Source organism: Eutrema salsugineum, unplaced genomic scaffold (assembly GCF_000478725.1).
Source record: "Eutrema salsugineum unplaced genomic scaffold, Eutsalg1_0 scaffold_6, whole genome shotgun sequence".
NCBI classification, from domain to species: Eukaryota; Viridiplantae; Streptophyta; class Magnoliopsida; order Brassicales; family Brassicaceae; genus Eutrema; species Eutrema salsugineum.
In genome coordinates this window covers 4,297,205-4,322,471 of record NW_006256547.1, presented here as the reverse complement: position 1 = coordinate 4,322,471, position 25,267 = coordinate 4,297,205, and the positions used below count along the sequence as shown (strand labels likewise).

The 25,267-nt window shown below is 37.7% G+C and overlaps 5 protein-coding genes across 8 annotated transcripts; 4 read left to right on the top strand and 1 right to left on the bottom strand.

Annotated features, from left to right (window-relative positions):
• Positions 1 to 1,924: 1,924 nt before the first annotated feature.
• LOC18013148 (ankyrin repeat domain-containing protein 2A) lies at positions 1,925 to 3,600 on the top strand. Of its 3 annotated transcripts, none has more exons than XM_024151727.1 (8): positions 1,925 to 1,986; positions 2,115 to 2,172; positions 2,264 to 2,352; positions 2,463 to 2,643; positions 2,747 to 2,851; positions 2,930 to 3,022; positions 3,144 to 3,283; positions 3,402 to 3,600. In XM_024151727.1, exons 5-8 carry the CDS (start codon positions 2,798 to 2,800, stop codon positions 3,472 to 3,474), a joined length of 360 nt encoding a protein of 119 aa, XP_024007495.1. In that variant the 5' UTR covers positions 1,925 to 1,986; positions 2,115 to 2,172; positions 2,264 to 2,352; positions 2,463 to 2,643; positions 2,747 to 2,797; the 3' UTR covers positions 3,475 to 3,600. The 3 variants fall into 3 exon arrangements, with proteins under 3 accessions (XP_024007495.1, XP_024007496.1, XP_006394994.2); XM_024151728.1 differs by having other exon boundaries at positions 1,937 to 1,986; positions 2,243 to 2,352; XM_006394932.2 differs by lacking the exon at positions 1,925 to 1,986 and having other exon boundaries at positions 1,989 to 2,172.
• A 1,595-nt stretch (positions 3,601 to 5,195) lies between these two features.
• Positions 5,196 to 7,283, bottom strand: LOC18013216 (pentatricopeptide repeat-containing protein At5g27110). Its single transcript, XM_006394931.1, has one exon. The coding sequence runs from the start codon at positions 7,281 to 7,283 to the stop codon at positions 5,196 to 5,198; it is 2,088 nt and encodes a 695-aa protein (XP_006394993.1).
• Positions 7,284 to 7,515: 232 nt separating this feature from the next.
• On the top strand, positions 7,516 to 10,557 carry LOC18013251 (probable nucleolar protein 5-1). Its single transcript, XM_006394930.2, has 9 exons — positions 7,516 to 7,610; positions 7,964 to 8,063; positions 8,159 to 8,200; positions 8,295 to 8,474; positions 8,564 to 8,728; positions 8,886 to 9,086; positions 9,222 to 9,719; positions 9,819 to 9,953; positions 10,087 to 10,557. Exons 2-9 carry the CDS (start codon positions 7,986 to 7,988, stop codon positions 10,396 to 10,398), a joined length of 1,611 nt encoding a protein of 536 aa, XP_006394992.1. The 5' UTR covers positions 7,516 to 7,610; positions 7,964 to 7,985; the 3' UTR covers positions 10,399 to 10,557.
• Positions 10,558 to 11,094: 537 nt separating this feature from the next.
• LOC18013312 (protein HASTY 1) lies at positions 11,095 to 18,412 on the top strand. 2 transcript variants are annotated; one of them, XR_002897666.1, is made up of 22 exons: positions 11,095 to 11,389; positions 11,930 to 12,031; positions 12,481 to 12,624; positions 12,720 to 12,800; positions 12,886 to 12,955; positions 13,248 to 13,318; positions 13,393 to 13,556; positions 13,643 to 13,714; positions 13,798 to 14,035; positions 14,149 to 14,211; positions 14,335 to 14,622; positions 14,701 to 14,814; positions 14,927 to 15,053; positions 15,146 to 15,315; positions 15,459 to 15,560; positions 16,004 to 16,107; positions 16,188 to 16,473; positions 16,599 to 16,840; positions 16,941 to 17,444; positions 17,555 to 17,814; positions 17,896 to 18,079; positions 18,171 to 18,412. XR_002897666.1 is itself a non-coding variant. In XM_006394929.2 (22 exons), the coding sequence occupies exons 1-22, from the start codon at positions 11,279 to 11,281 to the stop codon at positions 18,248 to 18,250; spliced, it is 3,612 nt and encodes a 1,203-aa protein (XP_006394991.1). In that variant the 3' UTR covers positions 18,251 to 18,412. The 2 variants fall into 2 exon arrangements, 1 of the variants encoding a protein (XP_006394991.1); XM_006394929.2 differs by having other exon boundaries at positions 11,279 to 11,389; positions 17,520 to 17,814.
• Positions 18,413 to 20,466: 2,054 nt separating this feature from the next.
• LOC18013475 (sodium/hydrogen exchanger 1) lies at positions 20,467 to 25,024 on the top strand. Its single transcript, XM_006394928.2, has 14 exons — positions 20,467 to 20,818; positions 21,345 to 21,683; positions 21,830 to 21,948; positions 22,473 to 22,570; positions 22,683 to 22,742; positions 22,840 to 22,886; positions 22,978 to 23,172; positions 23,269 to 23,315; positions 23,408 to 23,474; positions 23,586 to 23,686; positions 23,787 to 24,027; positions 24,119 to 24,181; positions 24,263 to 24,346; positions 24,445 to 25,024. Exons 2-14 carry the CDS (start codon positions 21,501 to 21,503, stop codon positions 24,775 to 24,777), a joined length of 1,638 nt encoding a protein of 545 aa, XP_006394990.1. The 5' UTR covers positions 20,467 to 20,818; positions 21,345 to 21,500; the 3' UTR covers positions 24,778 to 25,024.
• Positions 25,025 to 25,267: the final 243 nt, after the last annotated feature.

Here is a 25,267-nt window from a genome sequence, read left to right as displayed (position 1 = left end):
GTCGCCCATGGTAGATAATGGCCTTCATGTGAGCTGAGTAGACTTTGGGTCTGTTGAAGAGGAACATAAAGTCCTTGTAAGTCGCCACATATTGTTACTCCTTTGTACCCAAGTCTGCGAAGGTTAATTACCGCCATTCTGAGAGCTTCAGCCTCTGCTTCTATGGATGACTGTGATGGTTCTATTGCAGAAGACCCGCAAAGCAAACGTTGACCGCCACTGTTATATAAGATCCATCCTATGCCTGCCTTTTGATATGAAGATATCCAGGATGCATCTACACAACAAAAGAAACGATTAGCTGCTTGTGAATTGTGATGAACATCCTCAGCTACAATAGAATTCTCGTTTCTTTGCTCATAATTTCTACTACGTTCTGCTTGATGAATTTGCTGATCATTTGCCATCATTGCATCCTTCCACAACTTAAAATCCACCATCGTCTTATGAATTATTTGCGGAATTGGCCATCTAGTATTGTTAAAAATGACATCATTTCTTTGCTCCAGATTCGCCATCCTAGCAGGTGGAAAAAGAGGATGTGATCTTTTTCATGATGATTAGCTTCCACAAAGGACATATAAATTTCATTAATGCTCTGATGATTAAGTTGAAAGGAAGATGGTTTGATTACCGGAGCCAAATCCCATATTTCCTTGCTTACTCTACAGTTGAAAATGAGATGTTCCACTGATTATGTTTCTTCTCCACAAACTTGGCAAGTACTATCTTGAAGAATATGTTTCTGCTTCAACTGCATTGCTACAGACAGTGAGTGATGAAAAGCTCTCCACCAAAAATGTTTAATTTTTGGTGGAATATCCTGCTTCCAGATAGTTTTAAAAGCCTGAGTTGGAACTGAAGAAGACTGACCTCTTTTGCTTCGGAGAAGAAGATAACCAGATCGGACAGTGTACTCTCCATGCCGAGTATGCATCCAAGTAATACCATCTGAAGCTCCAGTCAAAGACGGTCTGATCAACTTGATGAGCGGGACATCCAAAGGATCACATAAGTCACGTAGTTTATCATCATCCCAATCTTGTGATCCTTCTTTGAACAAATCACATACTTTGAGGTTAGGGAAAATGTTAGCACCTGGACCCATATATAGGCGGGTTAGAAGGATTTATAGGCAACCAAGGATCTTTCCAAGTATTAATCTCTTTACCATTACCTACAATCCATTTGATACCCTGCCTAAGCAGCTTGTTACCTTTCAGTATGCTTCGCCAAGCATGACTTGCAGCCCAACTTTGTTTTGCTTCAAGCAAAGTGGATTTTGGATAATATTTTGATTTATACACCCTTGCAACAGTGCTAGATAATTAAGACAACAAAATTTGAATATCTATTATACTTGTACTTTATAGTTTCTTTTGATAATTTAGATCAAATGGCAATCAAAGAAATAGAATTGTTTTTTTTTTTGACAAGATAAATATATGTGTATGGGTTTAAAGCTAGAAATCTAAAGAAACCCGATGTCTTCTCAGAGACATAAAAAGACATAAGATCGAGCAAGTGAAAGACAGATGATCCAAGCGAACATAGAAAAAACGGAAAACCCAAGTTTTGGTTTTTGTAATAACTATTGGAGAATATGATTCTTTAGAAACTTAAATCTGCACCGAAGATCGTAAAAACCAAAATAAATCGAATTGTAAACTGGGATTTTCTCTTTTTAACAAAAACCATATCAGTTTTTTTTTTGTTTGTAAAACAATTAGGGGGAAGGAGTAACGAAGTATCAAGATCATAATATTATAACCAAAACAAAACAAAAAAACACGGAGAAGCATATTCCTATTAGGATAATGACTACTAGTATAATATAATACAACTAATTCCTAACCGAGATAGACTTTACATTGTGTGATATATAAATACTAAATTAGTTAATACACCCTATTTGTTAGAACTTCATTCGTTAATAATACAAGCAGCAAATTTTATCAAGTCAGAGAGAAAAAAAGAAAAAAAAAGGTAACTTCTTTTCCTCTGCAATCTCCATCTTCATCGTTCGCGTAGATTGATAGATATGTATCACCTCCACCACTTTATTTGTTTCGTGTTTGGTTTTCTGAATAAATCTCTGTGGATTTTTGTTCTAGGGTTTTTAGACATAACCGATGGCTTCAACTTCAGAGACAAATCCTACTCCTCCTTCAGGTATTGTGTTATCTCGAGTCAATATCCAATAGTTCGATAATTTTCCAATTTTTAAAGCGTTTTAGTAAAGATTTGACAGGGTTGTGTGTAGGTCACGTTTCCGCAGACGAGAGAAGCGTTTGCAAGGATTCGTCGGGGCTTAGTGCTTTCGATTTCCCAGGCATTCCGTTACAGGTCCCTGTAAGTAGCCTTTTTCCTAATGTTTTTAGGTGATTGAAGTTCAGTCTAAATAGGATTTTTTTTTTTTTTCAAAAATTCTTGTGTGTGTGACGGGTTTATTTGGCTATTAGTCGGCAATGGACAAGGAAATCTTCGAGAAATTAGCTACAGCTCCTGGATTTATCCTGTCAACTGAGGATCTTGAGATATCGTGGGAGCAAGGAGGTAACCCTGAGTTTACCTTTGACCCAGAACGGTTGAGTCGGGCTTTGTCGAGAATGAGAGAGCGCCTTCCAAAACCACTTTGATCTGGTACTTAGTTACTAGCAATAATATAGTAGAGCTCGTAGTCGTGGCCTGCCTGATCCTGACATTGAATTGAACCCTCTTTCTCTTTCTCCTGCTTTTGTCTCAGGATCCGCAAACCGAAGCCTTCTACTCGGATCCTAAAGCGGCTCTGGCAAAGATGACTGAAGCAATGGGTATTGTTCACAAGTCTGCTACTTTCGGTGATGTGAAGGTAAAGCTGCTTGCTTTCTACTCTGTCTGAGTATTTGATTCTTTGTTGGGATTAATACTCACTGTGCCTCCATTGTAGGGCCTGAAAGCTGCATTGGCATCTGGCGCTAACAAAGATGAAGAAGACTCCGAGGGAAGGACACCACTGCATTTGGCATGCGCATATGGCAAGGTATGTCTTTTTTTTTTTTTTTTTTCTCTTAATGTGCAAGAGTCAAGTTATGTCAATCTCTGATCTTAATTAGCAAGAAACGGGAAGTTGACAATTACCATATCAATCTATATGTTGTCAGATGAAATGTGCTAAAGTTCTTCTAGATGCTGGAGCAAATGCCAATGCCGTTGATAAACACAACAACACACCACTGCACTTTGCTGCTTACCGTGGGAGGAAAAACTGTGTAAGGCTTCTCCTAGAGAAGGGCGCTGCAGTGTAAGTTTGTCAACAAACCAAAACTCTCTTTCAAACAATTTTAGAAAGAAACAAAATAAATGGTTTCTATATTAGCCTATATTTGACTCATCAGCTGTTGTTCTTTTTGTGCTTGTAGCACTCTGAAAAACTTGGACAATAAAACTCCCATTGACGTGGCTAAGCTCGATGTGGTGAAGCTGCTTGCTTGACAAGGACATGGACGATTTCCTTTTGAGCTTTGACACCGGATCTTAAAAGTTTTTTTTTATATTATAGCTTTGCCTAAGGATTGGTTTGTATGTAGTTTTGACTTAGTGACTTCAGTTTTCATCTAAACCCCACCAAAAAAAAAAAAAATTTACTTCTCTAATTATTTTATAATAAATCAAAATATCGTAAATCGTAATTAAATATCTTAAAAACATCAGTCATTAAATATTGGAAGTCGGCACGAAAATGTAATATTCTGTGTACAGTGGGCTCTATATTCACTTTTCAAAAACTCTTTGATCCCTTTTTCTAGAGATTGATGGAATGGTATAGTAGAACACAATCTAAAGAAGCTTCCTTAAATTTCTGTATATTGCTCTTTGCCTTTTTTCATTTAGAAGTTGTAAAGAACACAATTTATTGTTGATCAAAATAGTTAAGAGAAGGGAATTTTGAAATGAATATCACCCTCTGTCCTCATTCCTTCAAGGCTTTATGATGGGTTCTTCGGTGCATATTCCACATGGAAGGCCAGAAAGTCATGCGTTCCTTGTTAAGTAAAAAGGCCACCAAATTTATGAGTCTTGGCTCTGGTTTACGTTAGATGTCATGTTCTTGGAGTCCTGAATCTCTGAGAAGCAGCATGAATGTGGAGCATCGAGATGATGTTGAAGGCCTTTGTTGAGATTGTATAATAGGTTGAGCTTTGGAATACTTTTTTTTTTTTTTTTGTCGGCGAGCATTGGAATACTTAAACTGTGGAACATGCTTCTTTATTGTTTCCTGAAATAATAATCACCCAGTGTTGTGATTAGAACACAATCATCCATATATAAAAGATTGAAATGGGCTCAGAGTGGAACTTTGGTTAGTGCGGATGACATGATTAAACATCTAAACATAATGGTGGATTGGGTCTCTAAAATCATATTCAAGAGGGCTTTCTTAATTTTTTGGCACATAAGTTTAAAAATCATTTTGTAACTCACATTACAAAGATTAATCAGTCTAAATTCTGCCATCGCTTTTGATCTGTTCTTTTTTCAGGCAAATGTTTGTTTGGTTAAATATTGGATTAACACTCTTAGTCATAAAAAAAGTCATTTCACAAGTTTGTTTATGTCTTCCATAGTCTTTGATAAAAAAACCTATTTGTCATATCATTTGTTTCCATACCCTTGTCTGGTTAATGTCAAACAAAGATTTTTTATTTTTATTTTTACGGTTAAAAACGAAAAACAATTAGTAGAAACTGAAACTTTTCCGATAATATTCCAGAATTAATTGTTCAAATATATGATGGGTATTTGGAAAACTTTATAATACTGGATTTGAAAATTATAAATCATATCAAGATATTGATCTTGATTTTAAATTTTCAGACAGAGCCATTAATTTCTTCTCATACAAAGCAAAGAAAAAATGCATAACAAAATGATAAAAATTGTTGACTAACAGAGCTGGATTCCTAAGTGCTTTGTTTGTGCAAAAATATATGAAATCCAAATGATTTTCATAATGGCATGTTTCAACCATGATATTGTTGTCAACAACGACAAACAACATCAAACAAAAAATTAGGCAGGTATGTATATGAATTACTTATCTTGTTATCTTATTATAGCTTATCTTTTTATTTGTATTTTATGCAGGTATATGAATAGCCTTGGATTTGCGGAAAAGTTTGAAGTATAGTTTTACATTGTGTTGTTTGATGTTATCAGAATGTGGATGACACATGACCAGCTTCCATGTGACCACTTAAAAGTGCAAGACATTCATAAATGTTATCAGAATGTGGATGACACATGTCCTCAGCAAAGAAGTGCCACAGTTGTTCATTAATCACAATCCAGCAGCAACCCGGTTTCTTCTTCAGTCTCATTTCTTTCATCTTCAATCTGATTAGCCTTGCTGCATCCCATGACTCACCAGAAGCATGCAAATTGAGCAAGACAGTGTAGGTTGATGCATCATCTGGATATTTCTCCACAAGCAATCTTGCGATTCTATCTCCCAGTGAATAATCCCGGTGCAAGCAACAGGCAGAGAAGAGAGTTCTGAGAAGCTCTGCATTATCTCTTGTCTCCGGTTTTTGTTGAAGAATGTCGTAAGCTTCAAGCAACCGACCTGCTCGGCCAAGAATGTCAATCAAGCACGAGTAGTGTTCAATACTAGGCTCGATTCCGTACTTGGATCTCATCTGGTTGAATAACTTTACACCTTCATCAATAAACCCAGCATGACCACATGCTGAGAGCATAGCAAGAAAAGTAACCTCATCGGGTTTTACACCAAACTTCTGCATTTCATCAAAATGGTAAAGCGCTTCTCTGGGTTGACCATGAGATCCATACGCAGAGATCATTACTGTCCAGGACACTACATCCTTAACTCGTATACTTTTAAAAATTCTAGAAGCCTCTTTTACATCGCCGCATTTAGAATACATGTCAAGAAGTGCATTCATCAGCAACTCATCTGTTTGGAGCCTACTCTCTTTAATGATCAAATGAATTCGCTTGCCTTTCTCTAATGCAGCCAGTTGCGAACAAGCAGGTAAAACACTTGTGAGAGTTACTACGTCTGGCTTCACTCCAACACTAACTATTTGGTCAAACACTTCAATAGCCTTAAACCAATTACCTACACTGACATATCCAGAGATCATAACATTCCAGGACTCAACGACGGCCTTCTGTGTCTTTGCGAAGACGGTTTCAGCCAACTTTACTTCACCAAACTTGAAGTAAAGATCAATCAGGGAACAGTCAAAATAGATATCTGGATCTACAATGCTCCTAATCACATAACCGTGTACGGATTTTCCATGTAGGACATTCCATGACCGAGAGCAAGCCATCAGAATGCTGGTCAAGGTTGCTTGACTTGGTCGAGTTCCTTCTATGATCATTCTATTCAAAAGCTCAACACAAGACTTACTATCTCCTTTAGCGACATGACCTCTGATCATAGAATTCCAAGCAACCAAACTCTTTCTAGGCATTTGCTGAAAAACCTCTCTAGCCATCTCCAAGCAGCCACATTTCGCATACATATCTACAAGGGCAGAGTTTACATACTCATCTGACTCGAACCCTTTCTTCACATATTTTCTATGGATCTCCCTCCCTCTCTCCAAACACAACAACCTCGAGCACGCTGATATTGCTACTGTCAGTGACACTGAATTTGGTTCAAAGCCAGAGCTTTCCATACTTCCGAATAACTCCAGAGCCTTCTCTGCCTCCCCGCTTTGATAAAAACTGGATATAACCGTGTTCCAAGACGCAACATCTCTCTCAGGCATTTCGTCGAACACTTGTACTGAATTTTCAAATAAATTAAACTTTGCGTACATGCCGACCAAAGAGCTTGCCACGACCACATCACAGACATGCCCACTCTTCACCAGAAGGCTATGAATCATTCTACCATGAAACTCTCTTCCCAGCGCACCATAGGCCTTAATCACGTTTGGGTATGTGTAAGAATCAGAGACGCAAATTGTGCAATTCAGTAATCTCCTGAATACCTCAAGAGCTTCGTGGAACATGGAGTTCTTTGCGTACCCGGACACGAGTGAGTTCCAGAGGTAGACATCCGATTGGACATCGATCTTCTCGAAGACGAGTCTCGCCGAGCAATGGTCCTTACAAGCGAAGTAGACATTGATGAGACTTTTGCAAAGAACGACGTCGCTCTGCAACCCAACCGCGAGTATTCTCTGGTGAAGAAGCTTTACTTGTCTTAGAGACTTGGCATTGGTGCATTCTCGCAGTAAAGACAACAACTTCAAAGATTCCATTTTCAATTTGGGTTATAAAGATTCCATCTTTCGTTCGTAAGATAACTTTTTTTTTTTTTTTCTGTGCGCAACATAACTGATTTCAACAAGTTTTCAACTAATTTTGTTGCTTTACTTTTGGTAGACTCCACCTAATGGGCTTAACGAGGCCCATCAAATCATTTAAAACCCTAGGCCCCTTGGCAATATAAAACGCAGCGTTTTGAGAATCTCCGACCCTTCTTCAACAACTATAATACCCTGTTAAACCCTAGCAATTTCGCGGCTCCTGATTTCTCTCTCCTCCTCTGTCCCTCTAACGCTGCAGCTATTCGTAAACCATCCAAGGTACCGAAACTTTCTTGCCCTCTCTCGCAACGTTTTCAATGCTACTTGGGTTCAAGTTCTGTATTTTGGCTTAGTCTTTAACAAAAAAAAGTATTTTGGCTTAGTTTAGTTCTGGTCATGGTGCTTTATTTTAAGACTTTGACAGAGTGTCGTCTTTAAGTTAACTCGTGTTCTGTCAATATTTTCTTCCTGTATTTTCATGGAAACTATGATGTGTAAACCAGGGAAAAAGGTCTTCCCTTGAATATGTTTCTTGCTAGCTTAGTAGCTTTAGCACGCTTTTGTTTTTTTATACTTCAAAGTGTAAGTTGAGTTAATTTTAAGTGATTTTCTTAATCATTTTTTTTTTTCAGGAGCTAACTTGAGCTTGTGAAAATGCTCGTACTGTTTGAGACGCCAGCTGGGTTCGCCCTTTTTAAAGTACTAGATGAAGGAAAGCTGTCTAATGTTGAGGTTATTATCTTCACCTGCTTCATTTATTTTAAGTTTATAACTTGGTCTGCCTATCGATAATCTTTGTTCTAAGTATGTCAATTTGGTGCTTGTAGGATTTGGGTAATTTGTTCTCCTCTGCAGCGTCAGCCCGCAAGGTGATTCTTTTGTTTTGGAGATTGTTCATATATAGTGTCTGTCTGACTTATGTGTTTAGTATAGGTTTCTCATAGCATTTTGGTGTTAGTACAGATGGTCAAGCTACAAGCTTTTGACAAGTTTGACAACACGTCTGAAGCTCTTGAAGCTGTGGCTAAATTGCTGGAGGGAGCTCCCAGCAAGGGTCTCCGCAAATTTCTGAAAGCTAACTGTGAAGGTGAAGCTTTAGCTGTCGCTGACTCGAAGCTTGGAAATATTATCAAGGAGAAATTGGTATGTATTTTGTTGCAAGGTTTCATTATGCTCTGTTATTTCTTGATATGGGTTGTTTCTAATGGATTTGCTTCGGTTCACTCGTGTAGAAAATAGACTGTGTTCACAACAACGCCGTTATGGAGCTGCTCCGAGGTGTGAGAAGCCAGTTCACAGAACTTATTTCTGGTTTGGGGGATCAAGATCTAGCTCCAATGAGCTTGGGGTTGTCTCACAGCCTTGCTAGATATAAACTCAAGTTCAGTTCTGACAAGGTAGTCTTTTTGTCAGTGCAATTTACTTACAGAAATTTATGGTATTTCTGTATTAAACTTGCGTCCCTTTTTTGCTGTTCCAACATTTTTGTCTGAAATGCTGTGGAGTTTCTCTGTATGTCGTTCTTGCATCTCCTAATGGATTCGTTTTTGTCAGGTGGATACCATGATTATCCAAGCGATTGGTCTGCTTGATGATCTTGACAAAGAGCTCAACACTTATGCTATGAGGGTCCGTGAATGGTACGGCTGGCATTTTCCCGAGCTTGCTAAGATCATACAAGACAATATCCTATATGCCAAGTCTGTCAAATTAATGGGAAATCGGATTAATGCCGCTAAGCTAGACTTCTCTGAGGTTAAGCTTTGTTTACTATTCTCTTTGATTGTTTTTTGTGGTTTTAGGATTCAACTTTCACAGATTTTGCTTTTTTGCTTGAAAATAATTTTGCATTCTTTCTGATACATTTTTCTGTGTCTGGCCTGGTCTCAGATATTGGCTGATGAAGTTGAAGGGGAATTGAAGGAGGCTGCTGTGATATCTATGGGAACTGAAGTTAGTGACCTTGATTTGATGCACATCCGGGAACTCTGCGACCAGGTTCTTTCTCTTGCTGAGTACAGAGCTCAGCTTTATGACTACTTGAAGAGCAGAATGAACACAATTGCACCAAATCTGACGGCCCTTGTCGGGGAGCTAGTTGGTGCTCGCCTAATTTCTCATGGTGGTAGTTTATTGAACCTTGCAAAGCAACCTGGGAGCACGGTTCAGATTCTTGGAGCTGAAAAAGCCTTATTTAGAGCCCTCAAGACCAAACACGCTACTCCAAAGTATGGTCTAATTTACCACGCATCTGTGGTTGGCCAAGCTGCACCGAAGCACAAGGGTAAGATCTCACGGTCACTAGCTGCAAAAGCTGCACTTGCTATCCGATGTGATGCTCTTGGTGATGGCCAAGACAACACTATGGGAGTGGAAAACCGTTTAAAGGTACTCTTCTACATTTTTCTTCTGTCTTTGTCGATCTAAACTACCATTTTCTTCCTTCATTAATGGTTACCATGTGTTCTAAATTTTTTTCCCTGATAGCTTGAAGCACGGTTGAGAAATCTCGAAGGAAAAGATTTAGGACGTCTATCTGGCTCAGCTAAAGGCAAACCAAAGATTGAAGTTTATGACAAGGATAAAAAGAAGGGATCTGGAGGTCTGATCACTCCTGCCAAGGTCAGATTAACTACAATTTGTTTTGATTCTTCATATTTCTTTTGTACACGTCTGATTGCTTTTGTTTAAAGGAAGTGATGCATTGTTTGTAAATTTGGTTTAAGGGTCTAACTTTGTTACTGTGTGCGTGCAGACTTACAACAGTGCTGCCGACTCTCTTCTTGGACAAACTCCCAAAGCAGACTCAGCTGAGAACGGTGTCAAAGAGAAGAAAGATAAAAAGAAGAAGAAGAAGGCAGATGCAGAGGAAGAAACCATAACCGAGGAACCGTCGAAGAAGAAGTCGAAGAAGAAGAAGACAGAAGTAGAACCTGAAACCGAAGAACCTGCAAAGAAAGAGAAAAAGAAGAAGAGAAAACACGAAGAAGAAGAAACGGAAATGCCAGCGAAGAAGAAGGAAAAGAAAGAAAAGAAGGAAAAGAAGAAAAAGAAGACTGATGTCTGAGGAGAGTTTAAAATTTTTGCGTGCGTATGTTTGATTTTTGTCTTTACCGTTTTATCAGGAACAAAAAAATAATTTGATTTTCTTTTGCTTTAGGTGTTAAGGTTAGTTATCTGAATCTTAAAGAACTCGTTTAGTAAGGTAATGTGTGGTTTAGTCATTTTTCCAAGAAAAACATGCATTTTTTTTATCAAACTGAAACTTGCATTTCTACTTAAAGAATTCAATTGAAGGATCTTACGAGATTCAACTTTCAAACAGATTAGGGAAGAATCTTAAATTCTAGTCATTCGCAAAATACGTAAAGTTTCTTTTTTTTTTATTAGTAGGCCATTAGGAGTAATATGGCAAAAGGAGAAAATTCGTATTTTTTAAAATCTCAATATGGTACAAAGAGAATTGACTACGTTTGAATTTGAATGTAGAAACTATATAGCATAGATACTTTTTGAGTTTATTTCCTAGTGTAGAATCTGTATTTCTCCGTTTTGGACAAAGAAAAGAATCTATGTAATTTTAATGAACTTATTGAGTACATTTTAAAATTAATTACATCCTATTAAAAAAGAGGACCATACTAGTTTTTGACGTCTAATAAGTAATGATTCTTTTTTTTGTCGGCAATTACGGTATAAAAATGCATTTAATTCGAAACGGAAGTTTTTCTACGCTAAATCAAATCCCCAAAGCCGAAAGTTTATTTCTAAGTCGGCTCTTATACTACTAATAGTTTTAAAACCCCATTGAAACCAGAGGACCAGACTCAGCTCCCTCTCTCTCTCTCCCTCTTGATTTTTGAAAGAAGAATAGAAGCAGAAGAGAATTAGGTAGGAAGCTCCGGTTTCTGAAAGGGGAACTTTTCTCCTTTTATCCGCCGGAAACAATGGATGATAGCAAAAACACGGCGACTAATGTGGCCCAAGCGATTCTCGCCGTCCTCGATTATAACTCCACTCCCGATGCTCGCAAAGCGGCCGTTGCATTCCTCGAATCTGTAAAAACTTCATCTTTTCTTTTTTTTTCCAGTTTTCCTCAATCTTTCCATTCTGTCCTGTGATTGATTTGAGTGTGAATATTAAATTTTAGCATGCTTTCACTGTTTTGAGGAATTTGTGTTTCAATTCTCTGAGTTTTATATGGGAATGCTGAGCTTCTGCTATCTTTGGGCTTCTTTAAGGTTTAAATTTACCAGGATCCTGCCTAAAAAAATAACTTTTCTGGTTTTAAGGTTTGTGTTTTTGAATGCTCTTGTTGCTTATTTCCATGAGGCTCTTCTATTTGGGGCGTGTTTAAGGTTTGATTACTACACTGATTGGAGAGAGTTATTTCTCCCGCTCAAATTGGTTGTAGTTTTAATAGGAGCAATAAATTGCAAATTTTTATTTTGAACCTAGATTCCTTGCATCTATCACGGTTATCATGAATGTTGTTCAATTTTGTTAGATTATTTCTTGAATACCTGAAGATTTTATGAAAGTCTTTGCATTTGTTTTGATTTAGCCAACCCTGTCCTGTTTTCTTACTGTAATTGCAGATTAAATCTGGAGATATCAGGGTTTTAGCACACATTTCCTTACTTCTAGTGAAAAGGGAGTGCTCTTCAGAAATTCGATTGCATGCCTTCAAAATGCTACAGGTTTGTGCGAAGCTGTATTCCTTTGGGATATTATTGTATTTTCAATTAACTGCTGCTGCTGAGTTAAACTGGGAAAGGTTCGATGTTAAAGGCGAAAGGATAGATTCTATACATGCTAATTTGAGTGTCTTTTTTTCTTCAGAATCAAATCAATTGTTAGTCTCCAAATAGTTAGGAGGTTCAGTTTGGAAATATCATCTTACTAAATGAGATAACATGTAGACTCTTCTACCAAAGTTTTTGGATATCAAGTCAAATTTTGATGGTTTTTTCCGACATTCTTCAAACACTTACAATGATGAACTTATGCCCATGCTGTAATGAGATTACCAATTTGAATTTTGAAAAAAGCTCAAAGTTTAGCAATGTTGTGTGCTATACCTGTACGTGATAATCTCTATATAAGGGTATAGCAACCTTATCGTGTATCTATTTTTCTCTTTTTGCAGCATTTGGTTAGACTACGGTGGGAGGAACTAAGCCCATCAGAGCGCAGGGATTTTGCTAAGGTCTCTGTTGAACTAATGTCAGAGATTGCTAATCCATGTGAGGAATGGTCTCTGAAGAGTCAGTCAGCTGCCCTTGTAGCTGAGGTAGGAGTTCGAATTCGTTTGAGTTTCACCTGCAGTCGTCATTAGTGTTTGCTTTCACTCAAGTTGTGTGGATTAATAATGTTTTCTTGTTACAGATAGTTAGAAGAGAAGGGTCCGATCTTTGGCAGGAGTTGTTTCCTTCACTAGCGTCCTTGTCCGCACAGGGCCCGTTACAAGTAGATTGCTTTCTCATTCTTTGATTTGTTAAAATAAATTTTAAAGCAGACGTATAAAGTGTTACCATATTATCTCAAACACCAGGCTGAAGTGGTCTCAATGATGCTGAGATGGCTTCCTGAAGATATTACTGTTCACAATGAGGACTTGGAAGGTACTTAAGAGTGGTGGAGTTTTAGTTTTTTTCACATTTTTCTATCTGTGGTGTGCTGCTCTTTCAGTTTTGTAGTTTTGCTCATGCTAGAATTAATGAGGTTCTCAAAAACGCATATTTGCTAACTTTGGGTTGTTAGTTCAGTTACACAGTTTACCCTAATGTAGATAGTAATTTTTTCCCTATATGATTTATTTCACACAGAATTTTTGAGGAAGTACCTATTTGGTCTTATTTTTTCATCTAAATTGCCTTTTTTCCTCTCTAACTTCTGCGTGGACTTTCTCTTCAGGTGACAGGCGCCGGGTACTGTTGCGGGGACTTACTCAATCTTTGCCTGAGATTTTGCCTTTATTGTATAATGTATGTCACAACTTTTTTCCACTCACGTAAGTTTTTTGTTGTAGCGGTAATTTGATGCATTACTTAAAATGCAGCTTCTGGAGAGACACTTTGGAGCTGCGATGAGTGAAGCTAGTAGGCAACAGGTTGACCTGGCAAAACAGCACGCGGCTGTGGTTATAGCTTGTTTAAATGCCATCAATGCATATGCTGAATGGGCTCCTCTACTAGATCTTTCTAGATATGGAATCATTAATGGGTAAGGTTACTCATGCAGAGAAAAATATTACAGATCATCATCATCCATATATTTCTTGCTAAACATGCTCCCCAAATTCGTAATAGGTGTGGCGTCTTACTTTCTTCTCCTGACTTCCGTCTTCATGCTTGTGAGTTTTTCAAACTTGTCTGCTCAAGGTATGCAACTGGGCTGTTTGACCTGATATCCTTAAAATAATGACTAGTAGACATTTGAAAAAAAAAACTTTCCTTCTGTGCAGAAAAAGACCTAGTGATGCTTCTGATACTGAATTCGACTCTGCGATTAGCAGTCTGTTTCAGAGTCTGATGAATGTCTCCAGAGAATTCTTACACAGATCAGCCTCATGCGCTGGGGTTATCGATGAAAGTGATTATGAGTTTGCTGAGTGTATATGTGAAAGTTTGGTTTCTTTAGGTTCAACAAACTTGCAATGTATTGCTACCGATGGTGGTGTTCTGGCTTTATACCTTCAACAGGTACCGACATCGTTATGTAATTTATCTCCTTTCAAATTTAAATGATGAGCCTGAAGATGTTTTAATCTGTTCGTTTGAACACGTTTGTTTGACCGGTTTTTTTTTTGCTGTAGATGCTTGGTTTCTTTCAACACTTTAAGTTGGATCTTCACTTTGAAGCAATGCTCTTCTGGCTGGTATGTTAGATTATCTAATGACGATCTTTTCCAGTTCCACCATCCATTGGGAATTATCAATCATAGAGAAAATACAGAATCTAAGCTGAATTTAGCGCTCCTTTCTTTTGTCTTGTCTTGTAGGCACTAATGAGGGATTTACTTTCAAAGCCGAAGGCTGCCGTTTATCCAAGTGGAGAGGGACCAGCAGTTGATGGTGTTCAAAGTTCAAGCCAAATTGATAACGAAAAGAAAAAGATTCTAGGTCTTATAAGTGATGAGATCTCTAGCACAATCCTGGAAGTATCTTTCCAGCGGATGCTTAAGAAAGAGAAAGTTCCTCCTCGAATTGCTCTTTCTCTTGGGCCTCTAGAACTGTGGAGTGATGAGTTCGAAGGAAAGGGAGACTTTGGCCAATACCGTTCAAGGCTTGTATGTTCCCGAGCCAAATGTATTGAATAGTAATTCCCTTGACAACAAACTAACCAAAAACTGATTTATTTGGTGCAGTTAGACTTGATTAAGTTTATTGCCTCTCACAAGCCCCTCGTTGCCAGTGCTAAAATATCCGAAAGGATTATCACTCTCATTAAGGATCTATTGGCTTCTCCAGTGCCTCTTCAGGTTAGTCCCAAAGACTTGCTTTTTGTCTGTTGAGCTCTTTCACAACATGCAACTTTAGATAACTGTGATATTCAATAATTATATTTGTTCATCATACAAACTTGAATTTCAGGATGTAGCAGTGGTGGACAGCCAGCAGTTGGCATTTGATTGTATTGTGGCAACCGTTTTTGATGGATCCAATGAGTTTGCTGGTGGTAGTTCTGAAGTTCATTTTTCATTGCGAGGAATATTTGAAGGTATGTGTTAGCATATTTTAGATCCTTCCAGCATGTGTTTATTTTGACATTTCGAAACCGCATTCGTTCATTTTCGTGTTGTTGACGAACAGGCTTGCTTCAGCAGCTTCTCTCTTTGAAATGGACTGAGCCGGAACTTATAAAAATGCATGGACATTATCTGGATGCAATGGGTCCATTTCTCAAGTATTTCCCAGATGCAGTTGGAAGTGTGATCAACAAATTGTTTGAACTTCTTACCTCTCTTCCACATATTGTCAAGGTTTCCTTCTGTTACATATTTTCAATGTTGGAATGTATCCAACCGCATATACACATGCCTACATATACAAATAATATCCTATTATTTACATTGCCTAGATTTGAGAAGTAAATGAGTTTTCTTATATCTTGTTTCCTTGGCAGGATCCAGCAACTAGTACTTCAAGAGTTGCAAGATTGCAGATTTGTACGTCTTTTATACGCATAGCTAAAGCTGCTGATAAAAGTGTTTTGCCTCACATGAAGGTAAATCTGATCTGTCCCTCCTTCCCTTCAGAGACTCAGATACAAAACATGGCACCTATAATTACTCAGATCTTAATTCTGGAAAGTGGCCCTGTGATCTGATAAGCTTGTGCGCTCTGATATATGGATACATGTTGGAGACCACCTCTGATTTGATAACCTTGTGCGCTCTGTTGTTCATTTGCATGATTTCAAACAGAGGTGTCTAGTTTGTCATCTTGTTCAAATTAAAGTAACATAATACCTGTTGTTGGTTGATGAACTTATATTCTGAAGCTTGCCTATTCATGATGATGTACACTATGACTTTATTTATGTGCTAGAAAATGATGGACTTATATTGTGAAGGTCGCCTATTCGTAATTTTCTGCCGTTTGGAATTATCATTTGCATGTGATATGATTTCATGTTAGCCCTCTTTCTAATTCATGCTATTTGCACAGTCTATTGCTGATACAATGGCACATATGCAAAGAGAAGGAACTTTGCTCCGTGGGGAGCATAACATTCTGGGTGAAGCATTTCTTGTTATGGCTTCTGCAGCAGGGTAATATGAAATTTCATTTGTTGCATTTTATCCAGCACCAGATTTATTATGTTCTTAGATAAGATCTGAAATTGGTACAGAGCTCAACAGCAGCAAGAAATTCTTGCTTGGTTACTGGAGCCATTGAGCCAACAGTGGATCCAATTAGAGTGGCAGAATTGCTATCTATCAGACCCTGTGGGTCTTGTTCGTTTGTGCTCCAACACACCCTTCATGTGGTCTTTGTTCCACACAGTTACATTCTTTGAGAAGGCACTCAAGAGAAGTGGACACAGAAAAAGCAACTTGAATACGACCTCCGTAACAAGTCAAGATTTGCATCCTATGGCTCATCATCTTTCTTGGATGTTGCCACCTCTCTTGAAAGTATGTTTATATTCCCTCATGGATATTCTTGGTCAAAACGTAACTAAACTTGGTCGCTACCAAAACCTGGTCAGGATTTCTTCGAAAGATTAACATGATAACACTCATTTATCTTTTTTCTACAGCTTCTCCGTGTTATTCATTCCCTTTGGTCTCCCTCAGTATGTCAAACCCTACCCCCAGAGATGAGGGCAGCTATGACAATGGCTGATGTTGAGCGATACAGTCTCCTTGGGGAAGCAATTCCTAAAATGTCAAAAGCCTCGTTGGTTTATGCTGATGGATCTTTTGATGGTGGTAGAGAAGGACAATCTGAGGCAAATGACTCTGGTGTGCGAAATTGGTTGAAAGGCATCCGAGATAGTGGGTAAGCATCTAGTAACTTCCTTTAGGCCTTAAACAGCATCTTTCTTTTCATTCCCGGTTATCTAAACTTTGTGTGCAACAAATATTGTCTACATATTCAGATACTGTGTGTTGGGTCTATCAGCTACAATCGGAGATACATTCTTCAAATGCCTAGATGCTAACTATGTCGCAGTAGCACTCATGGAGAACTTACAGTCAATGGAGTTCAGGCACATGCGACAGCTTATTCATTCATTTGTAGTTTATGTAGTAAAATCTTGTCCGGCAAATATGTGGGATTCATGGCTTGAAGTGCTCCTGCACCCATTATTTATTTGTTGTCAGCAAGCTACTAGCTCCTCTTGGTCCAGTCTTATGCGTGAGGGCAGAGCACAAGTTCCAGATTCGTTCGGTGTACAAAATGGGCCGGACATGAAACTTGAAGTAATGGAAGAAAAACTGCTCAGGGATTTAACCAAGGAGATTGCCACCCTCCTTTCAACGATGGCTTCTCCTGGTTTAAACCCTGGGCTTCCTGTTTTGGAGCATTCAGGCCATGTGGGCCGTATGGACATGTCTACTCTCAAGGATTTGCTTGCATTTAAATCCAACTCAATAGTGGGGTACGTATACTGTTCTCGCTTTCCAAATTCTTTTCTTGGTAACTTTTGGATGAAAAGAATGTATCGTGTTTGCAGTTTCCTCCTGAATCACAAAAATGTGGCTCTCCCAGCACTGCAGATCTGTTTGGAAGTGTTTACATGGACAGATGGGGAGGCAACCACCAAAGTCTGTTCCTTTTGTGGTGTTGTTGTCCTTCTAGCGATTCTAACAAATAACGTTGAGCTCAGAGAATTTGTGTCAAAAGATTTGTTTTCTTCGGTCATTAGAGGTTTAGCCTTGGAGTCAAATGCCGTAAACAGCTCTGATCTAGTTAATCTATGCCGTGAAATATTTATTTACCTCTCAGACAGAGACCAAGCTCCCCGTCAGGTCAGTTTCTCTAATAGAATTGATCAATCACAAATCCTTTTGCATGCTGTATTGTAAAAAGCTGACTCTAGATGGTATCAGGTTTTGCTTTCACTTCCTTGTCTCACACCCAACGACTTGCGTGCTTTCGAAGAAACCGTGGCGAAAACGCCAAGTCCCAAAGAGCAGAAGCAACTCATGAGGAGCTTGTTGCTGTTAGGTACAGGGAACAACTTAAGAGCACTTGCTGCTCAGAAAACCATGAATGTTATCACCAACGTCACTTGTAAGCATCCCTAACTCTTATACACGTCACAAGTTACCATATGTAAGAATCCTCAGCTTTTTGACAGTTCTTAAACTGTTCTTACCTTCAGTAAGGTCACGCGGACCACCAAGCACTTCAGATGCTAAAGAAGACGAAGCGGAAACAATCGGGTTGGCCAGTGTTTTGTGAGGTGAAACTATCTTATTAGATAAAGCTGGAGCCTGACGTGTGTTATTGTATTAATATAAAATTTTCTATTGTTAGTTATTCATTTTTCAAAGAAAACAAAATAACAAAAAAGAAAGAAAAGGAAAATTGATTTTTTAAAATAGAAACTATAAAATCGAAAAATAAGTAAACTTATGAAGAGTTTCTTAGTCATGGCTTCTTTCTTTAATATATAACCTTAGGTGATCCAGATAAGAATCAGACTGCCTGACTAAATTCAATTTAAGGTGTTCGACTAATTTTAGACAGATCATGTATACCGGAGTTTCCACTTAACCTGCTTTCGTAGGCACGGAGCAACATGCCAACAATTTATATATAATTTTCTACTATTTCCATTTTGATATAACTACAGAAAAACAATATCTTGTCGTGAATATGTAAATCAGGAATATGATAGTATATTTGGATATGTAGAGATGCATTTGTACTTGATCTTTAATTCCAAAAGAACTGAATACTTATATAATACATGGAATTTGGCCCTACTTTATTTGACATCACATGTTTTTCTGTTTTCTGCTAAACACATCACATATTTTTCTTAACGAAATTCACATGACCTTCAAATTTTTGAAAAGCCAATTCATGTATGATAATATGTGATAATGAAAGCAGTTTGTTTTGTGAGTACATTATTGCTACACATGTCTAAGTTACGTGACTTAGTCTCGTCTTCTGTATGTTAATATTATCCCTTCAAGATGACAAATTATCTTTCTTGCTTGGCACTAAATTGCACGTTAAATACCCGACAACTGTATACATATTCGGCATGATAATCCAATATTAACGAGATTCTGATCATTTTGTTGTGCGAAGATTTCAGTCAACTTTCTTTAACAATGTCTACGACTACGACGTGGACAAGCTTTGGAGCTTTTTTTTTTTTTTCAAGCTTTGGAGCTTGTATAAACGTTGTATATTTTTCCGATCACGTAGTTGAATCTTGGCTGGTTATGTTATTTTTATTTGACAGGAAATAATGACTAAATAATGGGGGATCATTCATCCCTCTTAAATTTCATGAAAAGAACAACATTACAAATAAACATTGTTAGGTGAATTAGACACGAGAAAGAAAAATAAACCCGAGAAGCTCTGTAACTTCGTTGATGAGAAAGGATTAGATTTGTATAATTTGTTATGTTTGTTTCTGAACATATATGATTGATATAATAAAATTAAAAGAACCACGATAAGTAACTAGACAATTCTGTGGTTATGGCATATATATACCTTCTAGGAGCAAATTCGGCACTTATATGAGTTTCTAATTAAACTAATTAACAATTCACAGAGCGACTCGTATTTTTATATTCTAGGGTAGATCATTGGCTACTTTCGTCCTGAGATTCAGATCTTAAAACTTATTTTATCTTTAGATTCGTATGTATCACTCTTTATATAAGTTGAAAATTGGGTTGCATGAATCCAAACCGTCCGATATACAATATTGTTATTGTGGACACATCAACAAGACTATATCATGAGTACCTTAAAAATTTGTAATCACACTAATAATAGATATTAGACAACATTTCCAAAACAATTGACACTTGAAGGCAGTTAAAAAAAATATGTGTGGTCGTATTTGATAAATTTTAGTAGTCAATTATAACACTTTTTGTTTTTTTTGACCAAAGGCTTTCAAGATGTAACACTTGAATGACACTTTATTTGATAAATTTAAAGTTACAACTATTTAAAAAAAAAACAATTAACAGTAAATACTAGTATATAACAAACTACTCGTTATGTATAATAAGATTAACTTGCCTACGATTTCTTGCATCAAAATTTAAAAAGATAAATTAGAAAATGAAATTTTTTGGATTAAAGTTCAGTAAACAAGGTGACTCAAAAACTTGAATCTCCAGGTACAAAAGTAAAATAAAGACGAATCAAATAAAAAATCACTGGTCAATGCATGAGCAGTAAATAAATAAATAGACTCTAAAAGGTCGCCGTTAGTCAGGGTTAATCACCTACGATGAGTTTCACAATAAACCATCACACTGTCACTGTTCAAGATCAGAGAAAGTAATTTAAATCGACGGTTTAGATTCCACCATTTGTGCCAGTTTACCTGCAGAGAATACTCTCTCTCCTATTTGTATATGAAATTAGAAATTCCCATAAGAAATTAGAATCTCTCTCGCTCTCTCTCTCTCTCTCTCTCTCTCTCTCTCTCTCTCTCTCTCTCTCTCTACACGCAGGACCGTACACGTCTCTCTCTATTTTCAGAATATCGAACTCGTATAATTCTCAGTCGCGTAATTTTCTCTCCTGTTTTCTGCTCGATTCCTTCGTTTTCTCTTTCGTGTTCTGGTCTTCGAATCGCGTCTCTGTTCTCTTGTTTTACTCTTGAAGCTCGAACACGGTCGTGTAGAAGAATCTCAGGCTTTAGCTTCGGAGCTTCGATCTCCGTATTGATTTTTGTTCTCGTGAGCTTTGACTTTATTATTCGCCTTCTTAACAATTAGAAGTTCTTCCTGGAGATAATCAGATCACGCGGAAGCAGCTGAGGTAAGCAATTCAGATCCACCATCTTCTCTTTTTATGTTTTTTTTTTTGGTTTCTGGGATAAAGGAGGAAACAAAATCCTCGGGGATTAAGTTCAGCCTAATCCTTGTCTTGCTTAGATTGGGTGTATTACCAAAAATGGGAAATTTTGAGAATTTGGTTTATGTTGTTGTAGTAGTATTATATATAGATTAGCCTTTCGGGATTTGTGCACTTTTTTTGCGTTAAAACTTAAAAGAATCTCAGATTTGGATTCACTTTTTGAACCCTCTGCGTTTTTAAAATGTTTTACGTATTAAAAAAGCTAGTCAAAGCTGATTCATAATGGCTTCACTGATTATCTGTAAGCACATTGATTTTCGGCTTAGTCTCAGCTCTGTTTTCCATTTTTGTTACTACTGCTTTTCTAATTTACGTGAAGAAATTTATTAGATTTTTGGTGGGAATATTAAGACAGTAATTGACAGGGGTTGAGAAATCAACTTAAGTGATTGCCTTACACTAATATTCTTTGATAATGTTATTGCAGGAATTGTTTCAATGGACAGCACGGAAAGATAAGAGATTTCCGATTTGCTGATCCAAAATCTGAATGTTGTACTTGTTGATGTCTCAATAGTTGTTGTGTACTCTCGTTCGGTTATATATTCTGGGAGGGCAACACGGAATTTGGTGGATCTAGAAGATGGCAATGCTGGCATCATATTTCGATTCTTTTATATCTAAAATGCCGTCATTATCGACCTCTGATCACGCCTCTGTGGTTTCGTTGAATCTCTTTGTTGCACTTCTTTGTGCTTGTATTGTGCTTGGCCATCTTTTGGAGGAGAACCGATGGATGAACGAATCCATCACAGCGTTGTTGATTGTAAGTTCACTGAAATTTGTCTATTATCTTGAATAGAAGGGAATCACAGACGTTAGTGCCTGTGTACTTATGATTGATTCAACTTCAGGTAGCTGATTAATCACACATGTTTCACCTTGAATGACTTCTGAGCGATTTGGTTGCAGGGGCTTGCCACTGGTGTTGTCATTTTGTTGATTAGTAAAGGAAAAAGCTCACATCTTCTGGTCTTCAGTGAAGATCTTTTCTTCATATATCTCTTGCCACCCATAATATTCAATGCAGGGTCAGTCTTTACATCCATTTGAATCCTTTGCTACTTATTTGGATAATAGTTGCGCTATTTGGTTCACCATCAAATAATTACTTTAGTAGGGTTTTGTGCTATAGAGGAAGATTTTACTAGATGGTATAATATGAACGATCTGATATGTTTAGTAGCACGAGTTTTACCAAACAAAAATTACATAAAAAGATGTAAACAAAACTTTACACCAAAATTAGTTTCTAAAAACAAGCATTATGTGATTCTAGGTGATATAAGTACAAAGCTTGACAGATGTTGACTAGAAAGCTTAAGTACTGCTTCTATAAATACCTGTCATACATCAACTTTTGTAGTACTTGTGATTGTTGGAAAGAAAGGGGGCATGATGTGTTTGGTCAATTAGTTAGATTTCATCCACGTGCATCTATGTGGTCCTGCGTTGTTGTTGTCATGGATTTACTCTTTTCAGCTTCATATTTCCCTACATGCTTTCCAGATATTTCTCAGATCGGTAATTTTGTTGCTATTGTTGTCTATTTCAGGTTTCAAGTAAAAAAGAAGCAATTTTTCCGCAATTTCGTGACTATTATGCTTTTTGGTGCTATTGGAACTGTTATCTCTTGCACTGTCATAACTTTAGGTACCTTACTTCCCATTTTGGTTTGCTGAAGTACTGTTGAAGTCTTCGTAGGGATTAGGTCCTGTGGAGATAATTTGTATATCTACCTCAAATCTGGTGGTGATTGAAACAGGTGTAACGCAGTTCTTTAAGAAACTGGATATTGGGACCTTTGACTTGGGTGATTATCTTGGTAATGCCTGAACCAATGGCTTTTTATTTCGTTTGCTTTGCTTTATCGGTTTTCAATCCAGGCGACTTAAGTTATTTTCCGGTGTTTTAATTCTCAGCAATTGGTGCTATATTTGCTGCAACAGATTCTGTGTGCACTCTGCAGGTAATTTTTTTTCTCCAATTTACTGGAAGTACTTACAAACCCATAAACAAAGTGGACCAAAAGTTCTTGTTTCTTTTGTGTTGTGATATAGGTTCTGAATCAAGATGAGACACCTTTGCTATACAGTCTTGTATTCGGAGAGGGTGTTGTGAATGATGCCACATCGGTTGTTGTCTTCAACGCAATTCAGAGCTTTGACCTCACCCACCTTAACCATGAAGCTGCTTTTCATCTTCTTGGAAACTTCTTGTATTTGTTTCTTCTGAGCACATTGCTTGGTGTTGCAGTAAGTGTATTGTTTTTTTGTCTGCCATTCTTTCTTGTGACTACTATTTGCGTACCCTCGTGCTCACACCATCTATCTTCGTTATTCATCTTGCAGACCGGTCTGATAAGTGCCTATGTCATCAAAAAACTATATTTTGGAAGGTACATATTCGGCGTGATATATGTGACTCTTGACTCTAAGTTTTTTTCTGTTTGGTCTACTAAAGTAGATGTCCCCACATGGCATGTCTCAGACACTCAACTGATCGAGAGGTTGCCCTCATGATGCTTATGGCGTATCTGTCTTATATGCTTGCTGAGGTTAGATTTTATGATATCTTATACCACTTTCGTAGAAGAATTTCAAAACACGAATGTATTCGATTGCATTCGAAGACAAAGTATATTGATGTTATATTGTTTGGATTGCAGCTTTTCGACTTGAGTGGTATTCTCACCGTGTTTTTCTGTGGGATTGTGATGTCCCATTACACCTGGCACAACGTAACCGAGAGCTCGAGAATAACTACAAAGTATGAAATCTCCAGTTTCGCCACCTTTTGCTAGAGATTAACTCAGTTCAACACACTTTGTACCTCTCATGCTTATTTTATGCATCTTTTCATGACACAGGCATACCTTTGCAACTTTGTCGTTTCTTGCGGAGACATTTATTTTCTTATATGTCGGAATGGATGCCTTGGATATTGACAAGTGGAGATCCGTGAGTGACAGCCCGGGAACATCAGTCGCAGTGAGCTCAATCCTAATAGGCTTGCTCATGCTTGGAAGAGCAGCCTTCGTCTTTCCATTATCATTTCTGTCAAACTTAGCCAAGAAGAACGAAAGCGAGAAAATCAACTTTAAGATGCAAGTATGAATCGTTCCTACTTGGTAGTAATGGATTTAATAATTCTTCTGGATCTCAGATGTTTATATCTATCCTCTTGTTCTCCATCCTCCAGGTTGTCATTTGGTGGGCTGGTCTCATGAGAGGTGCTGTATCAATGGCTCTTGCATACAACAAGGTATAAAGAGAATGTATTTATTTACTCTCTATGAAGCTTTCAACGATACAAATCATCAATTAACATTTGTTTCTATTGCAGTTTACAAGGGCCGGGCACACTGATTTACGCGGGAATGCAATCATGATCACCAGTACTATAACCGTCTGTCTTTTTAGCACCGTGGTAAGATATCTCTGGATGTTCACGAAGGTTAACATAACAGATTCCTTTATTGGGTTTTGGGTATTTGGCTAATAGATTCTCGTGAAAATGGTTTTCAGGTGTTTGGTATGCTGACCAAACCGCTCATAAGACACCTATTACCGCACCAGAAAGCCACCACGAGCATGTTATCTGATGACAACAATACCCCAAAATCAATCCAGATCCCATTGCTGGACCAAGACTCGTTTATTGAGTTCGCAGGGAACCACAATGTGCCTCGGCCTGACAGTATACGTGGCTTCTTGACACGGCCAACTAGAACGGTGCATTACTACTGGAGACAATTTGATGACTCCTTCATGCGACCTGTCTTTGGAGGTCGTGGCTTTGTTCCCTTCGTCCCTGGTTCTCCAACTGAGAGAGACCCTCCTGATCTCAGCAAAGCTTGAGAGGAAAATGTGGAAGGAGAAAAGCTTTTTGTAGAAAGAAAAAAAGGTGATTGAAATTTGTGCGTCTTGTGTAAATTATCCATCCACTTGTAATATTGTTTGTGAGGATAGATAGTTGTCCTACGTTTTGAGAGCAGAAAGCAAAAACATGGAAATGAACTCCCGAATGGATTTGATTGATGTCATCTTTGTTTTGTTGTAACAAAACGATACTACATTTGTTTTATATGTGTCTGAATTTTTTTAATGGTTCGAACTCGACCGGAACGGATTGGTACGGTTTGGTACGGTTTGGTTTGATTTTGGATGATTGGAATAAAGAAACAAAACTTTCTTTCTTTTTTTTTTTTTTTTTTTTTGGTCAAAGAAACAAAACTTTCTTTCTTGTTTCATATTTTTTTTTCTCAAATTAATGCAGTTGTTTCTCAACTCTCGATTAAAAACATTCCGATTTCCGAGTGTATATAGTTGGGCTGACACGTGATGTCCG

What these genes read in the sequence shown, in the direction of transcription:
- LOC18013148 (XM_024151727.1), top strand. Translation starts at nt 2,798, where the DNA reads ATGACTGAAGCAATGGGTATTGTTCACAAGTCTGCTACTTTCGGTGAT. An exon ending in CTACTTTCGGTGATGTGAAG is followed by an intron (nt 2,852 to 2,929) that starts GTAAAGCTGCTT and finishes CCTCCATTGTAG; the next exon opens with GGCCTGAAAGCTGCATTGGC. An exon ending in TGGCATGCGCATATGGCAAG is followed by an intron (nt 3,023 to 3,143) that starts GTATGTCTTTTT and finishes ATATGTTGTCAG; the next exon opens with ATGAAATGTGCTAAAGTTCT.
- LOC18013216 (XM_006394931.1), bottom strand. Translation starts at nt 7,283, where the DNA reads ATGGAATCTTTGAAGTTGTTGTCTTTACTGCGAGAATGCACCAATGCC.
- LOC18013251 (XM_006394930.2), top strand. Translation starts at nt 7,986, where the DNA reads ATGCTCGTACTGTTTGAGACGCCAGCTGGGTTCGCCCTTTTTAAAGTA. An exon ending in ATATTATCAAGGAGAAATTG is followed by an intron (nt 8,475 to 8,563) that starts GTATGTATTTTG and finishes TCACTCGTGTAG; the next exon opens with AAAATAGACTGTGTTCACAA. An exon ending in GTCTGATCACTCCTGCCAAG is followed by an intron (nt 9,954 to 10,086) that starts GTCAGATTAACT and finishes GTGTGCGTGCAG; the next exon opens with ACTTACAACAGTGCTGCCGA.
- LOC18013312 (XM_006394929.2), top strand. Translation starts at nt 11,279, where the DNA reads ATGGATGATAGCAAAAACACGGCGACTAATGTGGCCCAAGCGATTCTC. An exon ending in TTCAAACTTGTCTGCTCAAG is followed by an intron (nt 13,715 to 13,797) that starts GTATGCAACTGG and finishes CCTTCTGTGCAG; the next exon opens with AAAAAGACCTAGTGATGCTT. An exon ending in CTCTTCCACATATTGTCAAG is followed by an intron (nt 15,316 to 15,458) that starts GTTTCCTTCTGT and finishes TTTCCTTGGCAG; the next exon opens with GATCCAGCAACTAGTACTTC.
- LOC18013475 (XM_006394928.2), top strand. Translation starts at nt 21,501, where the DNA reads ATGGCAATGCTGGCATCATATTTCGATTCTTTTATATCTAAAATGCCG. An exon ending in GCACATTGCTTGGTGTTGCA is followed by an intron (nt 23,173 to 23,268) that starts GTAAGTGTATTG and finishes TTCATCTTGCAG; the next exon opens with ACCGGTCTGATAAGTGCCTA. An exon ending in AAAAAACTATATTTTGGAAG is followed by an intron (nt 23,316 to 23,407) that starts GTACATATTCGG and finishes GGCATGTCTCAG; the next exon opens with ACACTCAACTGATCGAGAGG.